The sequence below is a fragment of the Mustela nigripes genome, chromosome 12 (assembly GCF_022355385.1).
Source record: "Mustela nigripes isolate SB6536 chromosome 12, MUSNIG.SB6536, whole genome shotgun sequence".
In the NCBI taxonomy this organism is placed as follows: Eukaryota; Metazoa; Chordata; class Mammalia; order Carnivora; family Mustelidae; genus Mustela; species Mustela nigripes.
In genome coordinates this window covers 146873644-146893053 of record NC_081568.1, presented here as the reverse complement: position 1 = coordinate 146893053, position 19410 = coordinate 146873644, and the positions used below count along the sequence as shown (strand labels likewise).

Genomic DNA, 19410 nt, shown 5'->3' with positions numbered 1-19410 from the left:
CAGGTGGAGGCCGCCCAGCTCATCCAAGGTTTCTCATAGCCAGGGGCCTATGCAGGGGGAGCCCTGGGCGTGCTGGCTCTAGCTGGCTCTGCTCTGCTGAGTGGAGACCCCCTCTGAGGCCGTGCAGCCAGTTGGCGCTGACTGTTTGCTGAGCCCCCTCCCGGGTGCTGCCTTACACAGAGGGCAGCGCACCGGCCGCCCCCCCGCCCCCGCGTGTCCCGGGCCCCTGCGTCGCACCCCAATCCCCACCCTGCCCCACCATCTGCTAACCGCACCCCGCCGCCTCCTCCCCGGCTCTGACTACTGTTATGTACATACTTGGTGTGTAACGCATACTAATTCTCACGACTGTTAACTTCCAACTTTGACTAGGCCACGCGAGTGACTCTGCCTCTGGGAAGGTGCGGTACGGTCCTGGGCATCGTGCTGTCTGTCTATATGCACTTTGGTTTATCAGGGATATTTTATTAGTGTTTTGTATGTATCCAATGACGTAATACCTAGGTTCCATTGTCGTCGCTTTTCTGGTTTTTTTATGAGACAACGTTAGTGTGTGCCAAAGTGACTGTGGAAATGACCTTTTCTCCTTACTAACGATGGAAAGACTTCCTGTCATGCATCCCACAAATAAAGTCAATAAAAGTTCCGTGAAACTGGGTGCTCGGGTTTGGCCCGGGCTGGCTCCTTCTCTTCACCTCACGGCTGGCAGCGCTGCCGAGCTGCTGCGGGGACCCTTCTGTCACATTAGGGGCTGGGCTTCTGCTTCAAATGACTGCCACCCCCCACCCCTGCCCAAAGTGGATATCTAGGCCCCTCCCCCACTCCGGTCATTTTTCAAAATGTGACAGCAGCCTGTGGAGACACTCCACCATGACTTTGACTTCTGAATTATTCCTGCTGAACGAGCCCCTCGTGGGACCGTCTGGGTTCTCTTCTCGCAAATGGTTTCACCATCAGAGAGAGGGCCTGAGGGGTGAGTCTCTCCCCCTCTCTGGGATCAGTGGAGTGGGAATGTGGGGTCAGAGGCCTGATGGTGCTGGCCCAGGTCACTGCGCTGTGAGCCACCATCGGGCCACCACCCTGGCTGCTGGCATAGCTGTCAACCTGAGATGATCTGTTCTGGGGGGAAGAGGTGCCCACCTGGTCCAGGTCCAGGTCAGAACGAGGGCACGGCAGCAGTGGCTGTGGGCACCTGGCCTATGCATTTGCATGAGCTTGTGCTCAGTGGTGCCTGCCTGTGTCTCCTGAAGCCTCATCTCAGAAGCCATGGGGCCTGCTCACCTCACTGACCAGGACCAGGCAGCTGGCTGGGGACCGACAGGGCCCTCCCGCTAGTGGGCTTCTCCCTCCTGCCTTTCCTATGAAGGGGATCCTGTGCCAGGGAGGAGCACCACAGAGACAGGCTTCAGGGCACAGTTCAGACCCTAGTTGCCAGCCTGGAAGTATGGGGTCACAGAACCCAGCGCAGAGCTTTGGTCATTGGAAGGAGACACAGGAGACCCAAACAGCTTCCCCTGACAGATCTGCACCCATGCAGTGTCCCTGCCCAATGGATCAGAAGGAACCCCTGCAGAAGTGGCTCACCCCAGGGACAGCTGGGGTGCACCAGGCCACTGGCCAGTGGGGGTCCCACGCTTTCTTATCCTGTCACCCAGCCTTTGGGTGGTGAAATCCTGTGTGAGGCTCAATTGAGGAAGCAGAGAACCAGGTTCTCCCCATCCCAGCCTTCCCAAAGCGTGGGAGACAGGGCGGTTTTAGGTGGTGCAATAAACATGACCTGAGCTCCCCTGATCAGGCCCCATGCCCCAGTTCCCTGTCCCCTTCATGGCACCTGGACAGGAGGCCCACCGGGGTAGGGATGCCGTGATCTCCCTCATGCTAGCTTGCTTCTCTGCAGCTTAGAGTCTTGCAGGCAGGGCGGTCTTCCTGGAGTTGTAGGGGTTAAATGGCGACTTAAAACTTGTCTTCGCGTTCCCGGTTAGGGTTGTCTTCATTGACCGCCGCTTCTTTCCCATGAACTGTGGTAGTGGAAAGTTTTTTTCTAAAATAAACTTTAAGCTTAAAAAGAAAAAAGGAATTCATTTAAAGGAGGAAGCTAGTGGGCAAAACAGAACATGGGTGATATTTGGCTAGAGCCGAGATGGTGGGAAGGGCTCAGGAATGGCTTCAATTTATGAGAATGGGTTTGGTCTCAGTGGCTTGTTGTTCGCTGGAAGGCAGTAGGTCTTGCTATGTCATTGCTACTGGGAACAACTGAAGATCAGGTACCAGGAAAATGGGATTTTTCTCTGGGTGTAGGGACCCTCCACCAGCTGCTGCCTCCAGATATGTGATGGGCCCCTTGGTGGCGGAATTCCTGTCCTCTGGGAGGGTTCTCTGCTCAGCGATAAGACTTAAAAATACCCAGCTGTTGGTGTCTTTAAGAATGGTTGGGAATAATGATTTTGAAATTGGTCTAGACCGATAATAGCATAGCCAAGCTCTTGGCCCGTAGCTTTCTTAATTACTCATTCATTCACTCATTTATTCATTCTCACTTTTAAGAACATAAAGCAATGTAGCTACTGATCAAAGGAACCTGGGCCCGGCCCCCCAGCTGTCACCTACCTGTGGCAGGAAGAGGGACTCTTTGCCCTGACTCGCCCATGTATTCAGGGACATTTGTGGAGTGCTCTCTGTGTCAGGCTCTGGCCGGGCACTGAGACACCACCAGGCACCTGACCACAGGTCTGCAAGCTTTCTGTAAAGTGCCAGATGGTAACAGTTAAACCTTCTTTTTTTTTTTTTTTTTTAAAGATTCTATTTATTTATTTGAGAGAGAGACAGTGAGAGAGAGCATGAGCGAGGAGAAGGTCAGAGGGAGAAGCAGACTCCCCATGGAGCTGGGAGCCCGATGCGGGACTCGATCCTGGGACTCCGGGATCATGACCTGAGCCAAAGGCAGTCATCTAACCAGCTGAGCCACCCAGGCGTCCCCAGTTAAACCTTCTTTACAAAACCAGGTGGAGGTGCAGACTTGGCCTACAGACACCATCAGCCGACCCCTGCCCTCTGCTGACAGGCTGCCTGGTTCCCAGGGTCCCAGCCTGGGGGAGAGAAGTGAGGGAGAAGTTTACAAACAGTCTTGGTGTTTGTCTGAAGGAGAAGGCACAGGTGATGGGAGGCCTCTGTTGTAGCAGGAGTGGTCCCATTCCCTGCAGCACTGCCAGCCCAGGCTCCATGCTTGTCTTGTTCAGACCTAGGCCTCAGTGGTATTCACACAGCTCACCTGGTGGCTTCCATGAAGGGGAGAAGGGCCAGGAACTGGGGAAGGGAGCAGGTGGGGCTCTGAGCACCTCCGAGCTTCAAACAGGACTACTCCACCTGGTTTGTAGGTCAGGCAATCTTATCTGGCAATTAAGTGTGAACTTGCCACCTGGGACAGAGTGCTGGGAATGGGAGGGCCTCCCATAGGAGGGTAGGCAATGCTTGCCTGAAGACAGGGTTCAGTGAGCCTGGAGAAGGAGATGAGAGCAACTAAAGAAAGACAGAGGAAGTGGACATGGTATGTGCAAAGGTCCTGAGGTTGGAGGGAGCACAGTATAAGGTAGGGGGGTCTAAGGCCTGAGTGAACCTAGGGAGTTGAAGGGGATAGGTCCTCACCCCGAAAACGAGATACAACACAGGGACTTCAGTCAAGACAGTGACATGGTCATATCTTCAGTTGAAAAACAGCATTCTGACTGGAGCAGGATAGTGGACAAGAAAGAGAAAGAATTGAGAAAGGCAGGTGGAAAGGAGGCTCTTAGCATGGTGCAGACAAGAAGCAAAGCAGTCTGACCCCATGAAGGGCAAGAGAGGGAAAAACAGACATACCAAGAGTGTCTAGCAGGAGATACTGATGGACTTAGGGGTGGATAAGCAGGGGTTGGGGGTTGCCTGGGATTTGGCTTGTGTGCTGGAGAGCCCATTCTCCAAGACAAGTGGTCCAACAGAGACCCTGGGCTTACACCAGAGAAGTGGAGTCTCAGGTACATTGGGAACCACAGGGCTCAGGAGTCTGTCTAGTAGGCAGCTGTCTCCGAGAGTCTGAAGCTCCAGGGGTTGGGGTCAGTGTCTAACCAAGGGGGCCACCAGCCTGGGAAGGCAGATTGCAGCCTGAAGTGATGGGCAGGCAGTGGGCACCATTAGAACCTCCTGAATGGGAGGAGACCTGCTTGTTGCCGCGAGAAGTTTCTGTGGGTGAGCAGAGCTGCAGGCGAGTCTGTGGACCACACCCCCCATTGGCGCACAGCGTACCTGCATCAGAGGTGGCTTCCACCCCTGGCTGCCACTTCCTTCCCACCTTAATCCTTCCTTCCTTTCAGGAGGAGTGGAGGTCGCAGAGGGAGAGGGAGGGAAAGGTTTGAGGTCCTCGCTGGGACAGCAGAAGGTGGCTGAGCGGAGACACAGTAGGCAGGGGATGCCCAGTGATGCTGGCCATCGGGAACTTATCAGGGATCTGACATCCCTGTTGTGCTAGCTCGTGACTTATTCTCTCCTGTCAAGTGAATTCTTGTAAGTCCTCTGTTTTTGTGTTGTGTGTGGGATGAGGTGGGGGGGCGGAGCAGGGAGGAGGGTAGCAAACTCAGGAAGAAGACAGGGAAGGAGAGTAAGAACAAGAGGGTTGGGTGGGCGGGACTATAGTTGACCTTGAACCACACAGGTCTGAACTACACCGGCCCATATACACATGGGATTCTTTTAACAAATACAGCGCGATACTCCCTTACGATCTTCTTAATAACATTTTCTCTTGTCTAGCTCACTTTACTGTAAGAATACAGTGGATAATACATATACCATACAAAATCTGCATTAACTGTTTATGCGATTGGTAAGTCTTCCTGGCCAAGTAGACTATTGGTTGTTAAGTTTGGGAGGAGTCAAAAGTTAGATATGATCAACTGTGCAGGAGGTTGGTACCCCCCCAACCCCATGGAGTTCAAGGGTCTGCTTTGATACAGCCGCAAACAGAGCTCGAGCTGGGTCTGGAGGAAGGCAGCTGTGCGGCCAGACACCGGTCTCTCCGGGGAGCCATGCAGGCTATACGGCAGGGGTCCAGCCTCTTGGACCAGAGGGAGAGGAGCCTGCTGGAGGGCACCAGGTTGGGGAGCAGTTTGTGGGGGGCTGGCCAGGAGTTCAGTGTGGCGAGCCCGTGCAAGAGGTCGAGGCAAGGGGAAACAAGCCCAGAAAATTTCAGGTGAGGATGGGAAGATACTAAGGGGGAACGTGGGGAGGCCACCACCAAAGCTCCGGGATGTGTTCTATCAGGTTCTTGAAATCAGTTCCCTCAGATTGTTTTGTTATCGTTACTGCTTATAGGTCATTATAGGGCCGAACTGCGTCACAGGATTTCATGAGGGTTACCACTGGGATATCAAATAGGAATCGGACAAAGTCCCATTCTTTAAGACAAGTTGGAAACACTCCGTAAGAACAGACACACCTCATGTCTCAGACTTTGAGAGAGACAGAAAACCCCGGGGCCCTGCCTGGAGGTGGGGAGTATTGCTCACAGCTTGTGTGGCAGAACTGTGCTCCGGGGCTGCTCTGATGTCAGAACCACACAGACTTTCTGCGTGAGCTCGCTTTGCCGCTGTGCCATCTCTGGGCTCTTCCACACGCCTCTTCCTGCTTCCTGGGGGGAACCAGGTCCCCCCCCCCCACTTACCCTGTCCTTTGGTTATTTGTGCCACTTTTCTCTTTCAGAGGGCCGCTGCCAAGGTGACAAGTCAATGTTCTGTAGGATGGAAGTCTTGTCTCGCTATTGCTCCATCCCTGGCTACCAAAAGCTGTGCTGCCAGTCTTGTAACCTGCACGACAACCTCACCGAGGTGGACAACAGGGCCGAGCCCCCGCCCAGGAAGCTCAACGACATTGAAGAGTTCATGCCCACCCTCCCGGTGCCTACCCTCGTCATGGAGGTGCACCCTGTGCCAGGCACACCCCCACAGGCACCCCTCAATGCCTCCAGCACCAACAGCACCGAGGACCACCCAGACACCAACGCTGTCGACATGCCCTACAAAATCGGCGGCCTGGACGAGGAGGTCCAGCCGCCCAACCTGATCCCACGACGACCGAGCCCGAACGAGAAGACCAGAAACCAGAGAATCCAAGAGCTCATTGATGAGATGAGGAAGAAAGAGATGCTCGGGAAGTTCTAATAAATGGAAAGATAGCATCCATAGCATTTTTCCCCTTGCTTATATATATATTCCATGGGATGGCAAATCGTGGAGTTGAAGGAAAAATTTCTGATTCCAAAAGGGTTTCGAGAAAACAGAGAGGGAGAATGACATAAACATCTATGCCTGTGGTCGTGATCATGTGGCGGCCAGCTTCGCACGTGTGTTTGTTTCCCAGCTCCGGCATGTTCTAAGTCCTGCGCTGGGACCAGGTGTGGGAGGGAGAGGAATATAGCAGTTCTACGATCGCCATCAGTGGGGGTGGGGGCAAGAGGTTGTCAGAGAGAGGAGACACGTGTCCCCGAGTTCCTGAGCAGTGATAGGGCATCTTCTTTCCTTGGGGGTGACCAACACTTCTGGAGCTGCGGGACATTTCCTATCCATCCCCAGGTGGAGGCACAAGCCTCACGGGTACGCATGGAGGAACAGTGATTTATCTGCTGATCAACCCGTCATTAAGATGAGCACAATGGGAGGAGGCCATGAACTTGAATGCCAGTGAGTCCAAGGGCCAGGCAGGAGGTGGGGATGAGCATGGTGGCCCACTGGGGACTGCGACCGACCTGAGAGGTATACCCTGCTAGAGCGGCTTGTGGGCTCCAGCCCTTGCTGCCTCTGGAGGAGCCGGCCCCAATGCCAGCTCATGTGCTTTCAGTATAGTCTAGCTTTGCCTGCGAAATCCTCAATCCTTAAACTTCAGCTCAGAATATGTCAGGGGGATCTGGAAGGTCTTTTGGTGTCTAGAGCTCCCAGACTGCAAGCCTCTGGTCTCTGGGCCTGGCCGGATACAGCCACTCGGAGAAAGGACTTCAGAAAAGCCAACTGGCCCATTTGGTGCTCTTGCCCAGTGTTCAACTCAGCCCACACTGAGCTGTGAAGCTGTCTGCTCCTTCCCGGGAAGGTATTGGGACTTGATAGATCTAAACAGTGGGCCACGTTTCCTCCACAAGGAGAAGACAGCAGGGTGCACTCCAGGCATTCCCACTCCTCTCTTGTCTCCGAGAACCCTGGCCCACGTGCAAGGCCCAAGACTCCCAGTCGGGGGCAGGGGGTTCTGCCACCATGGTGGCCATGCTTGGGGTTCTGAGATGGGGCTCTATGGGCTCAGGTTGGCTTCTGAAGACCAGCTTTGCTTATGGGGGTGGCCTTGCCCCATCTAGCCCTGTGGAGCCCCCTTCTGTGCCTTGGAAGTCCCAGCAGGGACCTGTGGAAATCTGACCTCTGATGAGAAGCACAGGGTGGGAGGTGGGGAGAACCTGCTTTATCTTTGGCCATTCCCAAACTTTTACAACTTCTGTTTTCGGCAGAGTGGTGTCTTGTGAGCAAGATGTGAAAGAGAGAAATGGGAAGGGAGGAGGGTGGACAGGAAGATGATGGTCTATTTTCACCCCTCCCTGCATGGACATTTTGTGAACATGTAGCCTCAACTTCCCCAAATTATAAGACCCAGGGGCACTTCAGCTGCTTAGCTGAGCCTGGCCTCACATGTAATTCTTACGTTTTCTGTGTCTAGCAAAGTTCTAGAGCCTTCGTATTCTCACCAGTCGTAGGTTTTGAGAGAACTCTATGTTTGGTTCCCATTCTATGGATGGGAACACTGAGGTTCAGGATAATACCATGATGGCTACTTTATACTGAGTCTGAAGTGCCCAGTATGTCTGTCTGATCCATGCATGCATGTGGGTGTGTGTCTGTGTGTGATCTAGGAGACAAAGTGAAGGTGTAGGAACAGTGAGAACGGTATCTGGGATGATGTTTAATCTCCCCACTGGGTGATAACTAGATGCTTGTCACCCCTGCCTGGCCCACTGGCTTCCCTCCCCTCTGTCACCGTGTCCCACTCACTCATGTCCTGGTGTCTCAAGGGAGCTTGCTGGCTCCTAAGTAGCAAACTGGAGAAAACATTTTTTGTCTATCTCTCATAGTATCACTTCTATAACAGATGTGATCTACAGCACTTTTGCAATCCTGCCTCTCTCTGATCAGGAAATGGATGCCTCGCCTTTCCCCGACTGGTTGAAGCTATGGCTGCTGGTGCTATTCATGGGCTGAAGGACTGGGCAGTTCTTGCTTGAGTCTGTCTTGGGATGCAGAAAGCTCAGGGTGGCTAACCCTACCCAGAGAGCATTACTTAGTTTACCCAGCCTGGTGGTCTCAGGATGGGAACACTCCATTCCCAGATTCCGGTGAAGCAGGGCTGCATGCCTTGGGGACTGGAAGGCTTCAGGGAGAGGCCCCAGCTGAGATCCAGGGTTACCGGTCTTCTTTCGGAAGGAAAGCGATTCCCTCCGGGAGCTGTAGTCCAGCATGCCCACTGTCCCATAGGTCATACTCAATGCCTGGGACCATATACACACACAGTTCTCCAGAACCGGACAGTCCTCTGAGGTCTCTCTATCTAAGGAACACAGGGTTTACCAGACTCTGAGAGACTCCTAATCCCCACTGAGCTTGGAACTGGTGGGAGAGTCAGCTGAGCAACAGTCCTGAACTTCCAGAGCTGGTGTCCATGTCTGGAGGCCCCTACAGACTGAAGGCCAAGGCGGTTTTCTAGCTGAAGTTCTGGAGCACCACTTAGAGACTCAGAGCTCTCTGTTTGTGGCTCCAGAAAATTGCATCTGTGGGGAGACTTCTGTTGGGATTGGGGACCTGGCTCTCTGATCTGCTCCTTTTGGAAAACCCATGGAATTTCCCATATAAGCCTTCTGTTTGTATTTTAAGGTTGTTTGTTTGGCGTCTATAAATGGTGCTCAGTAACACTCCTATGAGATGAAGCCTGAGGACTCTGTTCCGCCAAATGCCAGGCAGCCGCCACAGGAATCATCATGGTGCTGAACTCAAATCACAGCATTTTATCTCACTGATCACAGCCATCGACACATTTGTTTTGGCTTCTTGATTTCATAACTTATTAAAGTCAAAATGTTTGTGTTTTGCACATTTGTTTGTGTGTTACATTGAGTACGCAACGCCCTGTCCGCAACCTGAACTGGGCCAGATGGAAGGATGCGCTGCCTTCACAAGGCCAAGGGGTGGGCATGGGTGACATCAGGGGGCACCGAGACACGGCTGCTCAAGTCAGGATCCTGGGAAAGGCCAGGGGTTCCCAGAAGGACAGGTCCCTCTCCCAGCTCCCTGTCCAGGAGGTACCACTAGCTGTAGCTTCCAAGTAAACCTTTAGTTGTGGGAGAAGATGAAGAATCCCCTGACTCTTGACTTCTCTCCTATATGACCCCTGATTATGAGCTCTTCTCTCCTAGAATTAGGGTTCCCAGAAAAATTGCTAGATGCTGAGTTAAATTTGGATTTCAGAGAAACAACAAATAACGTTTTAGTATAAAATTAGGACACACTTGGGGCACCTCAGCTGGTTGAGCATCCAACTCTTGATTTCAACTCAAGTCATGATCTCAAGCTTGTGGGATCGAGCCCTGTGTGGGGCTCCATGCTGGACGTGGAGCCTGCTTGAGGTTCTCTTCCTCTCCCTCCACTCCTCTCTACCACTCACTCTCACTGTATCTCTTTAAAAATACTGGGGACACACTTACACTAAAAAATTATTGTTTCTTTGGAATTCAAATTTAACTGAGAGTCCTATGTGTTTATTTGCTAAATGTGGTAAACCGCACCCCCCCCCCCATCAGGATTCCACTTTTAAAGACAAGCCCATTCTCTCTGGCCCTCTTGGATGTTTGCAGGTGTTAGCGGGGAGGGAGGGAGGGAGGGAGGGAGGGAGGTTGAAAAAGGAGATTTCCTTGCCCCCAGCCTCAAAGGAGGCAGACAGACCATGTGTGCACAGCGCTGGGGACAGGGAGGAATCTTATGAATTTGTCCTGAGGTTGGAGGTGGCTTTGGAATGTGTAGAATTTCTCATCCTGTTTTTCACTGTAACTTGTGTTGACTCCATTGTTATAGTGCAGTTAGTCCTTTATAGTGAAGGAGAGGAACTTGGGATGGATGTGAGTGTGTGTATTAGGAGTGTGTGGAGTGGGGAATGGTGCAGTTGTGTGAGCAGAACTGACTGAACTTGCAAAGGTATAGAAGGAATGGCAGACCATCTGTGCTTTCTGAAGGATGCTGATTAATGGGTTGGGAGAAGAAAATGATCACATTACATTGGCCACCACTCGCTTCTCCACACACCATGTCAGCCCTTGACTCCCAGGCACTGAGCAGCCATGCATGGTCTTAGTCAATGGTTTTATGCCCTACTATGCATCCTTAGCCCAGGGGAACAAAATACACTCCAATCAAGAGGCCATGTGGTCAGTCCCCCTGCACTTCATGACCCCACACTGTTTCTTCACTGTCTTGAGTTTAGATGCTTCTAAGCCATATTCCCATGATTTTATATCCAAATATTTCTATGCCTACCCCAAGTCATGCAGACATCCTAAAGGGTCTTTTCTTATACTCTCCACTCTCCTACACAGAAGCTTTCACATCCACTCATGGCAAGTGGAGATGACAGACAGGGACCAGCAAGTCTTTGCCTTTCAGAATGAGATTTCTACAATGTTCTCTGTGAGGGCTCCCCCAAGGGACTAGCCTCAAATACACATAAAAGATACACAAAGACCCTGCCTCAGTGCATCGGAGGGACCACTGCCTTGGTTCAACTAAGGTTCTTTAAGTGAACACTTAGATCACTGACTTTCAACCTTTTTCTTTTTAATTCTATGCATTTTATGGCTATCAGTTTCCCTCTAAGCACAGCATTAGCTATACCCCACGAGTTTTGATATTTCACACATTCATTATCATTCCATTCCAAATATTTTCTGACTTCCATTGTGACTTATATGACCTAAGAGTTATTTTAAAACATGCCACTTAGGGGATACTCTAGTTTTGAATTTTTATAGATTTCCAGCTATTTTTTTTGTGGTCAGAAAATGTTTTCTAGAAGATTTCAACCCTCTGAAATTTGTTGAAGTTGGCTTTATGCCTAGGATGTGGTTTTTCTAAGCATTCCACCTGTACTTGAGAAGAATTTATAACTGCAAGTTGTTGGATACAGTATTCTATAAATATCCATTGTGTCAAATTTGTTATTCAAATATTTTATATCTTGATTTTTTTGTTTTCTTGTTCTATTAATGTGATATAAAGTTATTTTAATACCTCTCACAAATTTTGGATTTTTCTTTATTGATTTTTACCACCCTTTTTTAAAAAAGAAAAAGCCATTTTACTATTTTAGGCCACATTAATGGCAACATAGAAATTTTTTATTGTATTTCTTCTTGGTAACATTTCCCCTCATCTTTAGGAATTTAGAGATGTATTTCCACCATTCATTTCTGTCTTGAAACTCCTCCCACCCCTCATGTTAGTGAGCTATGTCAGCTTTTAGTTAGTGGTTACACAATATAACTTCTTCATTTCTTTCATTTTCTACAATGTGTCCCCATGCACACGGTCACCACTTGTCCAAGGCCCCAGTGACTGCAGAGATTGAGGACTGCATCTGGGGAGCTGTCCATCATAGACCAAGGATTCAGAAGCAGGCTCAAGAGCAAATACAACCCCGTCACCAGTCCAGAGGGAAGATACGTCCTTGGATCCAGGGTGGTGACTGTGTGACAGGTGAATGTGCTGCACTCCACACCATCCTGGGGTCAGACAGTCCTGGAAAGATGCTGAGACATGAGCAGGTCTGACCACTGGGTTTAGAAAGAACAGAGCTCTGCCTCTATGGGCATCACAGAGGACATGCAGACCCCAGAGAAACACCACCTTGCTCCTAAGAGCTCAAGGTCATCCAGTAACCCAGAAGCAGTGATCCCCCATCCTGTGTCTCAACATGAAAGCTTAGGTTATTGACTTGAGATTCTTCTTGTTTTCTAATATAGGCTTTTACAGCTATATATTTGCCCTCATGTGCTATTTTAGCTGCACTCCATAAAATAGCTGACACATTGTATTTCCATTTTCATTCACTTCAAATATTTTCTAATTTGATCCATAAGTTCTTCTTTGGCTCTTTGGTGTTTTTTAAATTTTCCAAGTATTAGGGTACTTTCCAATTTTTTCTTTCTGTTGTTGATCTAATTTAATTTTACTGTGGCCAAAAATCCCATTCTCTGCACTATTTCAATCTTTTTAAATGTATCGAGATATTTTTATGGCCTTGTAGGTTGGGCAATGGTGCATATTCCACTGTTGCTGAGTGGGGTGTTGTGCCAATGACAGGTTGAGGTGGTGGATAATGTTGTGTAAGTCACCTAGTGGCTATGGTTCACCTCTCTGAAGTCTGATCCACTCCCTGCTGCTGGCTGAGGCTTTCTAAGTATCCCCTTAGCTATTTGATGCTTTCAAGAGTTTTGTTTTTCCTCCTCAATCTGTTCAGTTATATTCAGTAGGATGTTTGGCCTGAATTATCCAATCTGACAATTTTGGGATGCCATTTATCAATGTTTAATTCAGAGGTATCTATTTCTATCTGTTGGAATTGGACGAGGTGTCATTTCTAATAACATGACACACTTTTAACAAAGGTTTGAGCTCAGTGGCAGAAAAGAATAGAACTCAAAGCCTTTAAATTCCTGGCAAAGTCCCCTAATATAACCGTTCCTTCCCTGTTTCTAAAACGATTTAAACCACAATGTTTATAATGTAAAGGGCTATAATTCTATGTACATAGTTAGCTTTGATTTTCAGGGAAAAAAATTACTGGATAGAGAAGGATAATGATATAAAGCTGTAACAGTTCACTTAATCAGGTTTGTATATTAGAAGTTGTCATAACCTGAAGGAGAAATTAGCAAAGCCTCCACCCTAGAGAGTTGTATACATATATATCTGAATACAGTTGATTAGCTTTGCTTTGCTGAAAACACAAAAGGTGAAGTCACGTAACTGCGGTAAGATATTTGCAAATCACTTATTTGATAAGATATTTATGGACTATATAAAAACTCTTGAGTATTAGGGCACCTGGATGGTGCAGTCAGTTGGGGGCCTGACTCTTGGTTTCAGCTCAAGTCATGATCTGGGGGTCTTGAGATTGACCCCCACATTGGGCTCTGCACGAAGCTTAGAGTCTGCTTGAGATTCTCTCTCCTTCTCCCTATACTGCTCCTGCTTGTGCTCACTCTCTCTTTAAAAATAAACAAGTAATTCTATTTAAAAAAAATTCATGAATCTCAGCTTTAAACAAAGAAACCCCCAAAACTGACAAATATTTGGACAGACACTTCACGAAGAAAAGAAGAAGGGATGATGGCAAATAAGCATAAAAAAGATGATCAAAATTATTAGTTATTGGAGAAATGCTCCTTAAAACCACCACAAGACATTACTAACCTGTTCATATGATTAAAATGAAAACAAATAAGCAAAACCAACAAACCACCCTGATGATACCCAGTGCTGGTAAGGGCGTAGTGGAATGGAAGCCCACATTTGCTGCCCCTGACAATCAAAATGGAACCACCGGTTTGACAAAGAGTTTGACAGCCTCCTCTAAAGTTAAGCATTCATGTTCCATATGACCTAGCAATTCTGTTCTTAGGGATTTAGGCAATAAAATTTTTTAAAAAATACACACACATGCACATCAATGGAACAAAATATCTAAGACCAAGAAGATCTAAGACAAAGGTATAATATATGCATAATGGGAATAACAGAAGAGGAAAGAAAAAAATGGAAAAAATATTTGAAGCACGAACGGCTTCTCAATTTTCTCTTCATTATTCTCAATTTTTCAAAATCAAATGATAGGCACCAAATCACAGATCAAGAAAGTTCAGAGAACAACAATAGGAACAATGCCCCCAAATCTAACACCTAGGTATATCTTCTTTGAACTGGAAAAAAAAAAAAAAAAAAAAAAAAAACAGAAGAGAGTTGGGCGCCTGGGTGGCTCAGTGGGTTAAGCCGCTGCCTTCGGCTCAGGTCATGATCTCAGGGTCCTGGGATCGAGTCCCGCATCGGGCTCTCTGCTCAGCAGGGAGCCTGCTTCCCTCTCTCTCTCTCTCTCTGCCTGCCTCTCCATCTACTTGTGATTTCTCTCTGTCAAATAAATAAATAAAATCTTAAAAAAAAAAAAAACAGAAGAGAGTAAAATCTTGACACCAGCTACAGTGGGGGAGAAATCCCTTGCTTATAGAGGAAAAATAAAATTTACATCTGACTTCTCACAACAAACCATGAAAACAAGGAGTGGAGTGAAATATTTAAAGTGTTGAAAGAAAAGAAAAACCCCACCAATCTAGAATGCTGTATTCAGTAAAGGTATCCTTTAAAAGTGAAGGAGAGGGTGCCTGGGTGGCTCAGTGGGTTGGGCTGCTGCCTTTGGCTCAGGTCATGATCTCAGGGTCCTGGGATTGAATCCCGCATGGGGCTCTCTGCTCAGCAAGGAGCCTGCTTCCTCCTCTCTCTCTCTCTGCCTGCCTCTCCAACTACTTGTGATTTCTCTCTGTCAAATAAATAAATAAAATCTTTAAAAAAAAAAAAAGTGAAGGAGAAATACAGACAGTTGCAGACAAATATTGGAGGAATCTGTCACCAGTAGACCTGTCTCACACAAAATGTTGAAAAAAGTTCTTCAGAAAGAAAGAAAATGATAAAGGTCAGAAATTCAGATCTTCACAACAAAAAGAATAGCAGAGAATGAAGGTAAAATAAAGTCTTGTGTTTTTTCTATTCTTATTTGATCTGATAGATAACAGTGTGTCCTAAGTAATAAAAGCAGCAGTGGGGTGAGAGTTTATAGCATATGGATATAAGTGATACGAGGGGCAGCAAAGTTGTAAGGGATGAGAAAGCAAGATGGAGGATACTCTGTTTTAAGTTTCCTGCACTGTGTGTGAAGCCGCAGAGTATTATTTGCAAGTGGACATACATTAGTTATAAATGGATACTGCAGGGACGCCTGGGTGGCTCAGTTGGTTGGATGACTGCCTTCGGCTCAGGTCATGATCCCGGAGTCCCAGGATCGAGTCCCGCATCAGGCTCCCAGCTCCATGGGAGGTCTGCTTCGCTCTCTGACCTTCTCCTAGCTCATGCTCTCTCTCACTGTTTCTCTCTCAAATAAATAAATAAAATCTTTAAAAAATAAAAATAAAAATAAATAAATGGATACTGCAAACTCTAGGGAAACCACTAAAATGGTTTTAAACAAAGTATACCTGATATGCTAAGAGAGGAGAGAAAATGGAATCATATAAAATGCTCAGTTAAAATAAGAGAAGGCAGAAAAAGGGAAAATAAAATAAGAAAGAATGTGTGCAATGAATAGCAGATTGTTACAGACATGTGATAGACCTAGTTATAGCGATAATCATTCTCAGTGGTGCCCCCAAAAATGCACTTCTAAATAATGTATCTGTCAAGGAAAAAGTGTCATGAAAAAAATGAAAGTATTTTTAACTAAGGGAAAATTAAATTACAACTTATCAAAATCTATGGGATGCAGTAAAAGAAGTGATTACAGGGGAAATTATAGCATGTATTAGGAAAAAAGAAAGATCTAAATCAACAATCTAAAGTTTTACCTAAGGAAACTAGAGAAAGAGAGTAATATGAGCTTAGATTGCAGAAGAAAAATAATAAAAACTGGAACAGAAATCAATCCAATTGAAAGCAGGAAATCAAAGAAAATTAGCAGAACCAAAAGCTGGTTCTTTGAAAAATATGAACAAAACTGATAAACTTGTAGCCAAGCTAACAAGAAAAAAAGAGAGAAGATCCAACATTCCTGCTCTCAGGGAAATAATGGAGGGAATATTTGAAGATACAAACTGAAGTATTTCATCACAGCGTCATTTCTTCACAAAAACAAAAATTAGGAAAATGAGGCTGCAAGCCACAGTGAGTTTCTGAATGGACCATTTGTTAGCTAAGCAAGGAAACCCATTTACTGATGGTAAGTTAATTAAATGTTTGGTCACAGCAGCCAGAGAAATATGTCCAGAGAAGATAAACTTGCTTATGTGTACCAGTAGAAGAGCTGTTCAGAGGGTTGAGGACACTGAGCAATATCAGTCATCAATTAAAAAATAAGGTCGATGATTTTAAGTGATTTCCTTTGGCTTTTGATGAGTCAGCAGATGTTAACGATTCTGCTTGATTGGTGTTTATTTGATGAGCCAATGCTGGATTTAAAATGATGGAAGAATTAGCCTCTGTAAATAGTCTGTGTGGAACAACTACAGGCAAGAACGTTCTTAAAGACATTGAAAAAAACACTTGTTCAGGATAACCCAAAGTGGAGTCACTAAGAAGTGCTCCAACAGACTTGAGCACGTGAAGTATATAAAACATGTGAAACACAGAAAAAGGCTTAGTTGAACAAATTTACAAAGCTTGTGAAAATGTAAGGTGTCTTAAACCTGTGCTTATTCATGCAAGAAATGTTGGAGTCTGTTGTACTGAGCAAGTAGTGTCAACAGTGACGTTTATTTGCCCTTGTGGACTTAACTATTGTTAGTCTCATACATTTTCTCTTTCAGAAATAGAAGCTGAATATCCTGACTTTCTCTGCTATGCAGCAGCTCAATGACTTAGCGGTAGTGAAAGTCTTATTGCCATTTTTCAAAGTCAAGTCTGAGAATGGAATTTTCCTGAACGAGAACAGGATTTAACCATTGTTCATAAACACGGGGTGGCTTTAAAAATTAGCTTTTACTGTGAACTTAATATTTCTTAATAAATTCAGCTGAAAATTCAAGGCAAATCAGACCTTCTATGCAAAATTTATTCTTCTGTAAAGTCATTTCAATAACAATATTTGAATCACAAGTAATGTCAAGATGCTTTATATACATGCTGCGCTAGTAAAATTGAAAACAAAAAGTGCCATCTCCATTCCCATAAATATTTTCTTCAGACACAGATTCTGAGCATAAACTTCAGTTCTAGTAGGATTTTTTGGATCTCAATGCAAGGGCAAAGGAAATTTTCATGTTTCAAAATCCATTTAATAATATAATAGAGGAGCATCCACCTACCCTCTTATTGGAAATGATTAATCTGGAATGTAACGATACACCAATGGGAAAATATCAAAAGAACAATATAATCAATATAATGAAGTTTCATTTTTGTTGTTGTTGTTGTTGTTGTTATTGTTGTTTTGAGAGAGAGAGAGAGAGAGAGAGAGAGCGTGATTGGGGAGGGGAGGGACCAGAAGGAAAGAGAGAGAATCTTGAGAAGGCTCCAAGCCCAGTGCAGAACCTGATGTGGGGCTCGATTTCATGACCCTGAGATCATGAACTGAGCCCACATCAGGAGTTGGATGCTAAACCAACAGAACCACCTAGGTGCCCCAGAATAATCTGAAGAAATTCTATAAATGACTTATAAGCAGTAAATATACTCAATTCCACTCATATGCTTATAGACTAATATCAGAATTTAACTAATACCAGAATTTATCTGAAAGTACTTTTTTTTTCTTTTAAAGATTTTATTTATTCATTTGACAGATATCACAAGTAGGCAGAAAGGCAGACAGAGAGGGATGGGTGAGGGGGAAGCAGGCTCCCAGCTGAGCAGAAAGCCCGATGCGGAGCTCGATCCCAGGATGCTGGGATCATGACCCAAGCCAAAGGCAGAGGCTTTAACCCTCTGAGCCACAGAGGCACCCCTGACAGTACATTGTCGAAGATAAAATATTCAAAATGATGTTACAGATCAGCAGATCTGTATTAACAGGTAACCATTAGCAGTAGATTTTTTTAATGACTTCATTGAGACAATTCACACACCATGCACTTCACCCATTTAAAGTGTCCAACCAGATGCGTTTTTATATTTACAGGGTTGCAGAGCCATTAGCACAGTCCATTTTAGAACATCTTCATCACCCAAGAAGAAACACTATGGCCAGGAGTCCCCCTTCCCCCAACCCTCCAAGCCAGATTCTGAACATTACATATAAATGGCTACATGATGCGTGATCCTTTGCGCCTGGCTTCCTTACTTAACGCAATGCTTTTGAGATCAGTCCATGTGTTTCTCAGTGTTTCATTGCCAGATTATATTCCCTTGTCTGACGCTACCACATGTATTTAGCCATTTGTCAGGTGATGACCATTGGTTTGTTTCCAATTTTTGACTATTGTGCATAATGCTGCTATGAGCATTCATGTACGAGTTATTATATAGATGAACGTTTTTATTTCTCCTGGGTATATACTTGGGAATGGCATTGCTGAGTCATAGAGGAGCCCTATACTTAACCTTTTTAGGAAATGACAGATTATTTTCCAAAGAGGCTGAGATAACTTGTAATCCCACTAGTAGTGCATGAGGGTTCCAATTTTTCTACGTCCTCGTCAACCATTTTTATCTCTTTTTGATTCTAGCCATCCTGATGGGTGTGAAGTGGTGTCTCCTTGTGGCTGTGATTTACATTTCCTTGACAGTTAATGAGGATGAATATCTTTTCATGTGTTTCTTTTGCCATCTGTTTATCTTCTTGGAAGAAATATCTGTTCAGATCCTTTGCCCACTTTGGTTTGTCTTTTTATTACGGAGTTGTTAGTGATTCTTTATCAGATACATGATTTACAAGATTTCTCTCCCATTCTGTGAATTGTATTTTTACTTTCTGAATGGTGGCCTTTTGTCCCCAACAGTTTTTAATTTTGATGATGTCCAATTTACAGATTTTTTTTTCTATTCCTGTTTGTTGTTTTGGTGTCATATCTATGAAATCATTGTCTAATCCAAAGTCACAAAGATTTATGCCTAAATTTCATTCTAAGAACCTTATCATTTTAGCTCTTGCCTCCTGTCTTTAATCCACTTTGAGTTTATTTTTGTATATGGTGGGGTAGGGGTCCAACTTTATTCTTTTGCATCTAGGTGTCCCAGCATCATTTTTTGAAAGACAATTTACTCCCATTGGATTATGTTGGTGGGTCCATTTTAATGATAGGAAACACCAACTTTTTTTTAGTTTTTTTTTTCATCTTTATTTTTTAATTTTTTTATAAACATATAATGTATTTTTATCCCCAGGGGTACAGGTCTGTGAATCGCCAGGTTTACACACTTCACAGCACTCACCATAGTACATACCCTCCGCAATGTCCATAACCCCACCCCCCATTCTCCCAACCCCCCTCCCCCCAGCAACCCTCAGTGTGTTTTGTGAGATTAAGAATCACTTATTGTTTGTTTCCCTCCCAATCCCATCTTGTTTCATTTATTCTTCTCCTACCCCGTTAACCCCCATGTTGCATCT

General features: G+C 45.9%; 1 protein-coding gene across 2 annotated transcripts in view; it reads left to right on the top strand.

Moving 5' to 3' along the window:
* The window catches only part of ADAMTS2 (ADAM metallopeptidase with thrombospondin type 1 motif 2), a 213307-nt gene extending 204160 nt beyond the window's left edge, over positions 1-9147 (top strand). For both annotated transcript variants that reach the window (XM_059416152.1, XM_059416151.1), the window contains exon 22: positions 5731-9147. In XM_059416152.1, coding sequence (XP_059272135.1) covers positions 5731-6188 — 458 coding nt within the window. In that variant the 3' untranslated portion in view covers positions 6189-9147. The remainder of the gene's footprint in view (positions 1-5730) is intronic.
* Positions 9148-19410: the final 10263 nt, after the last annotated feature.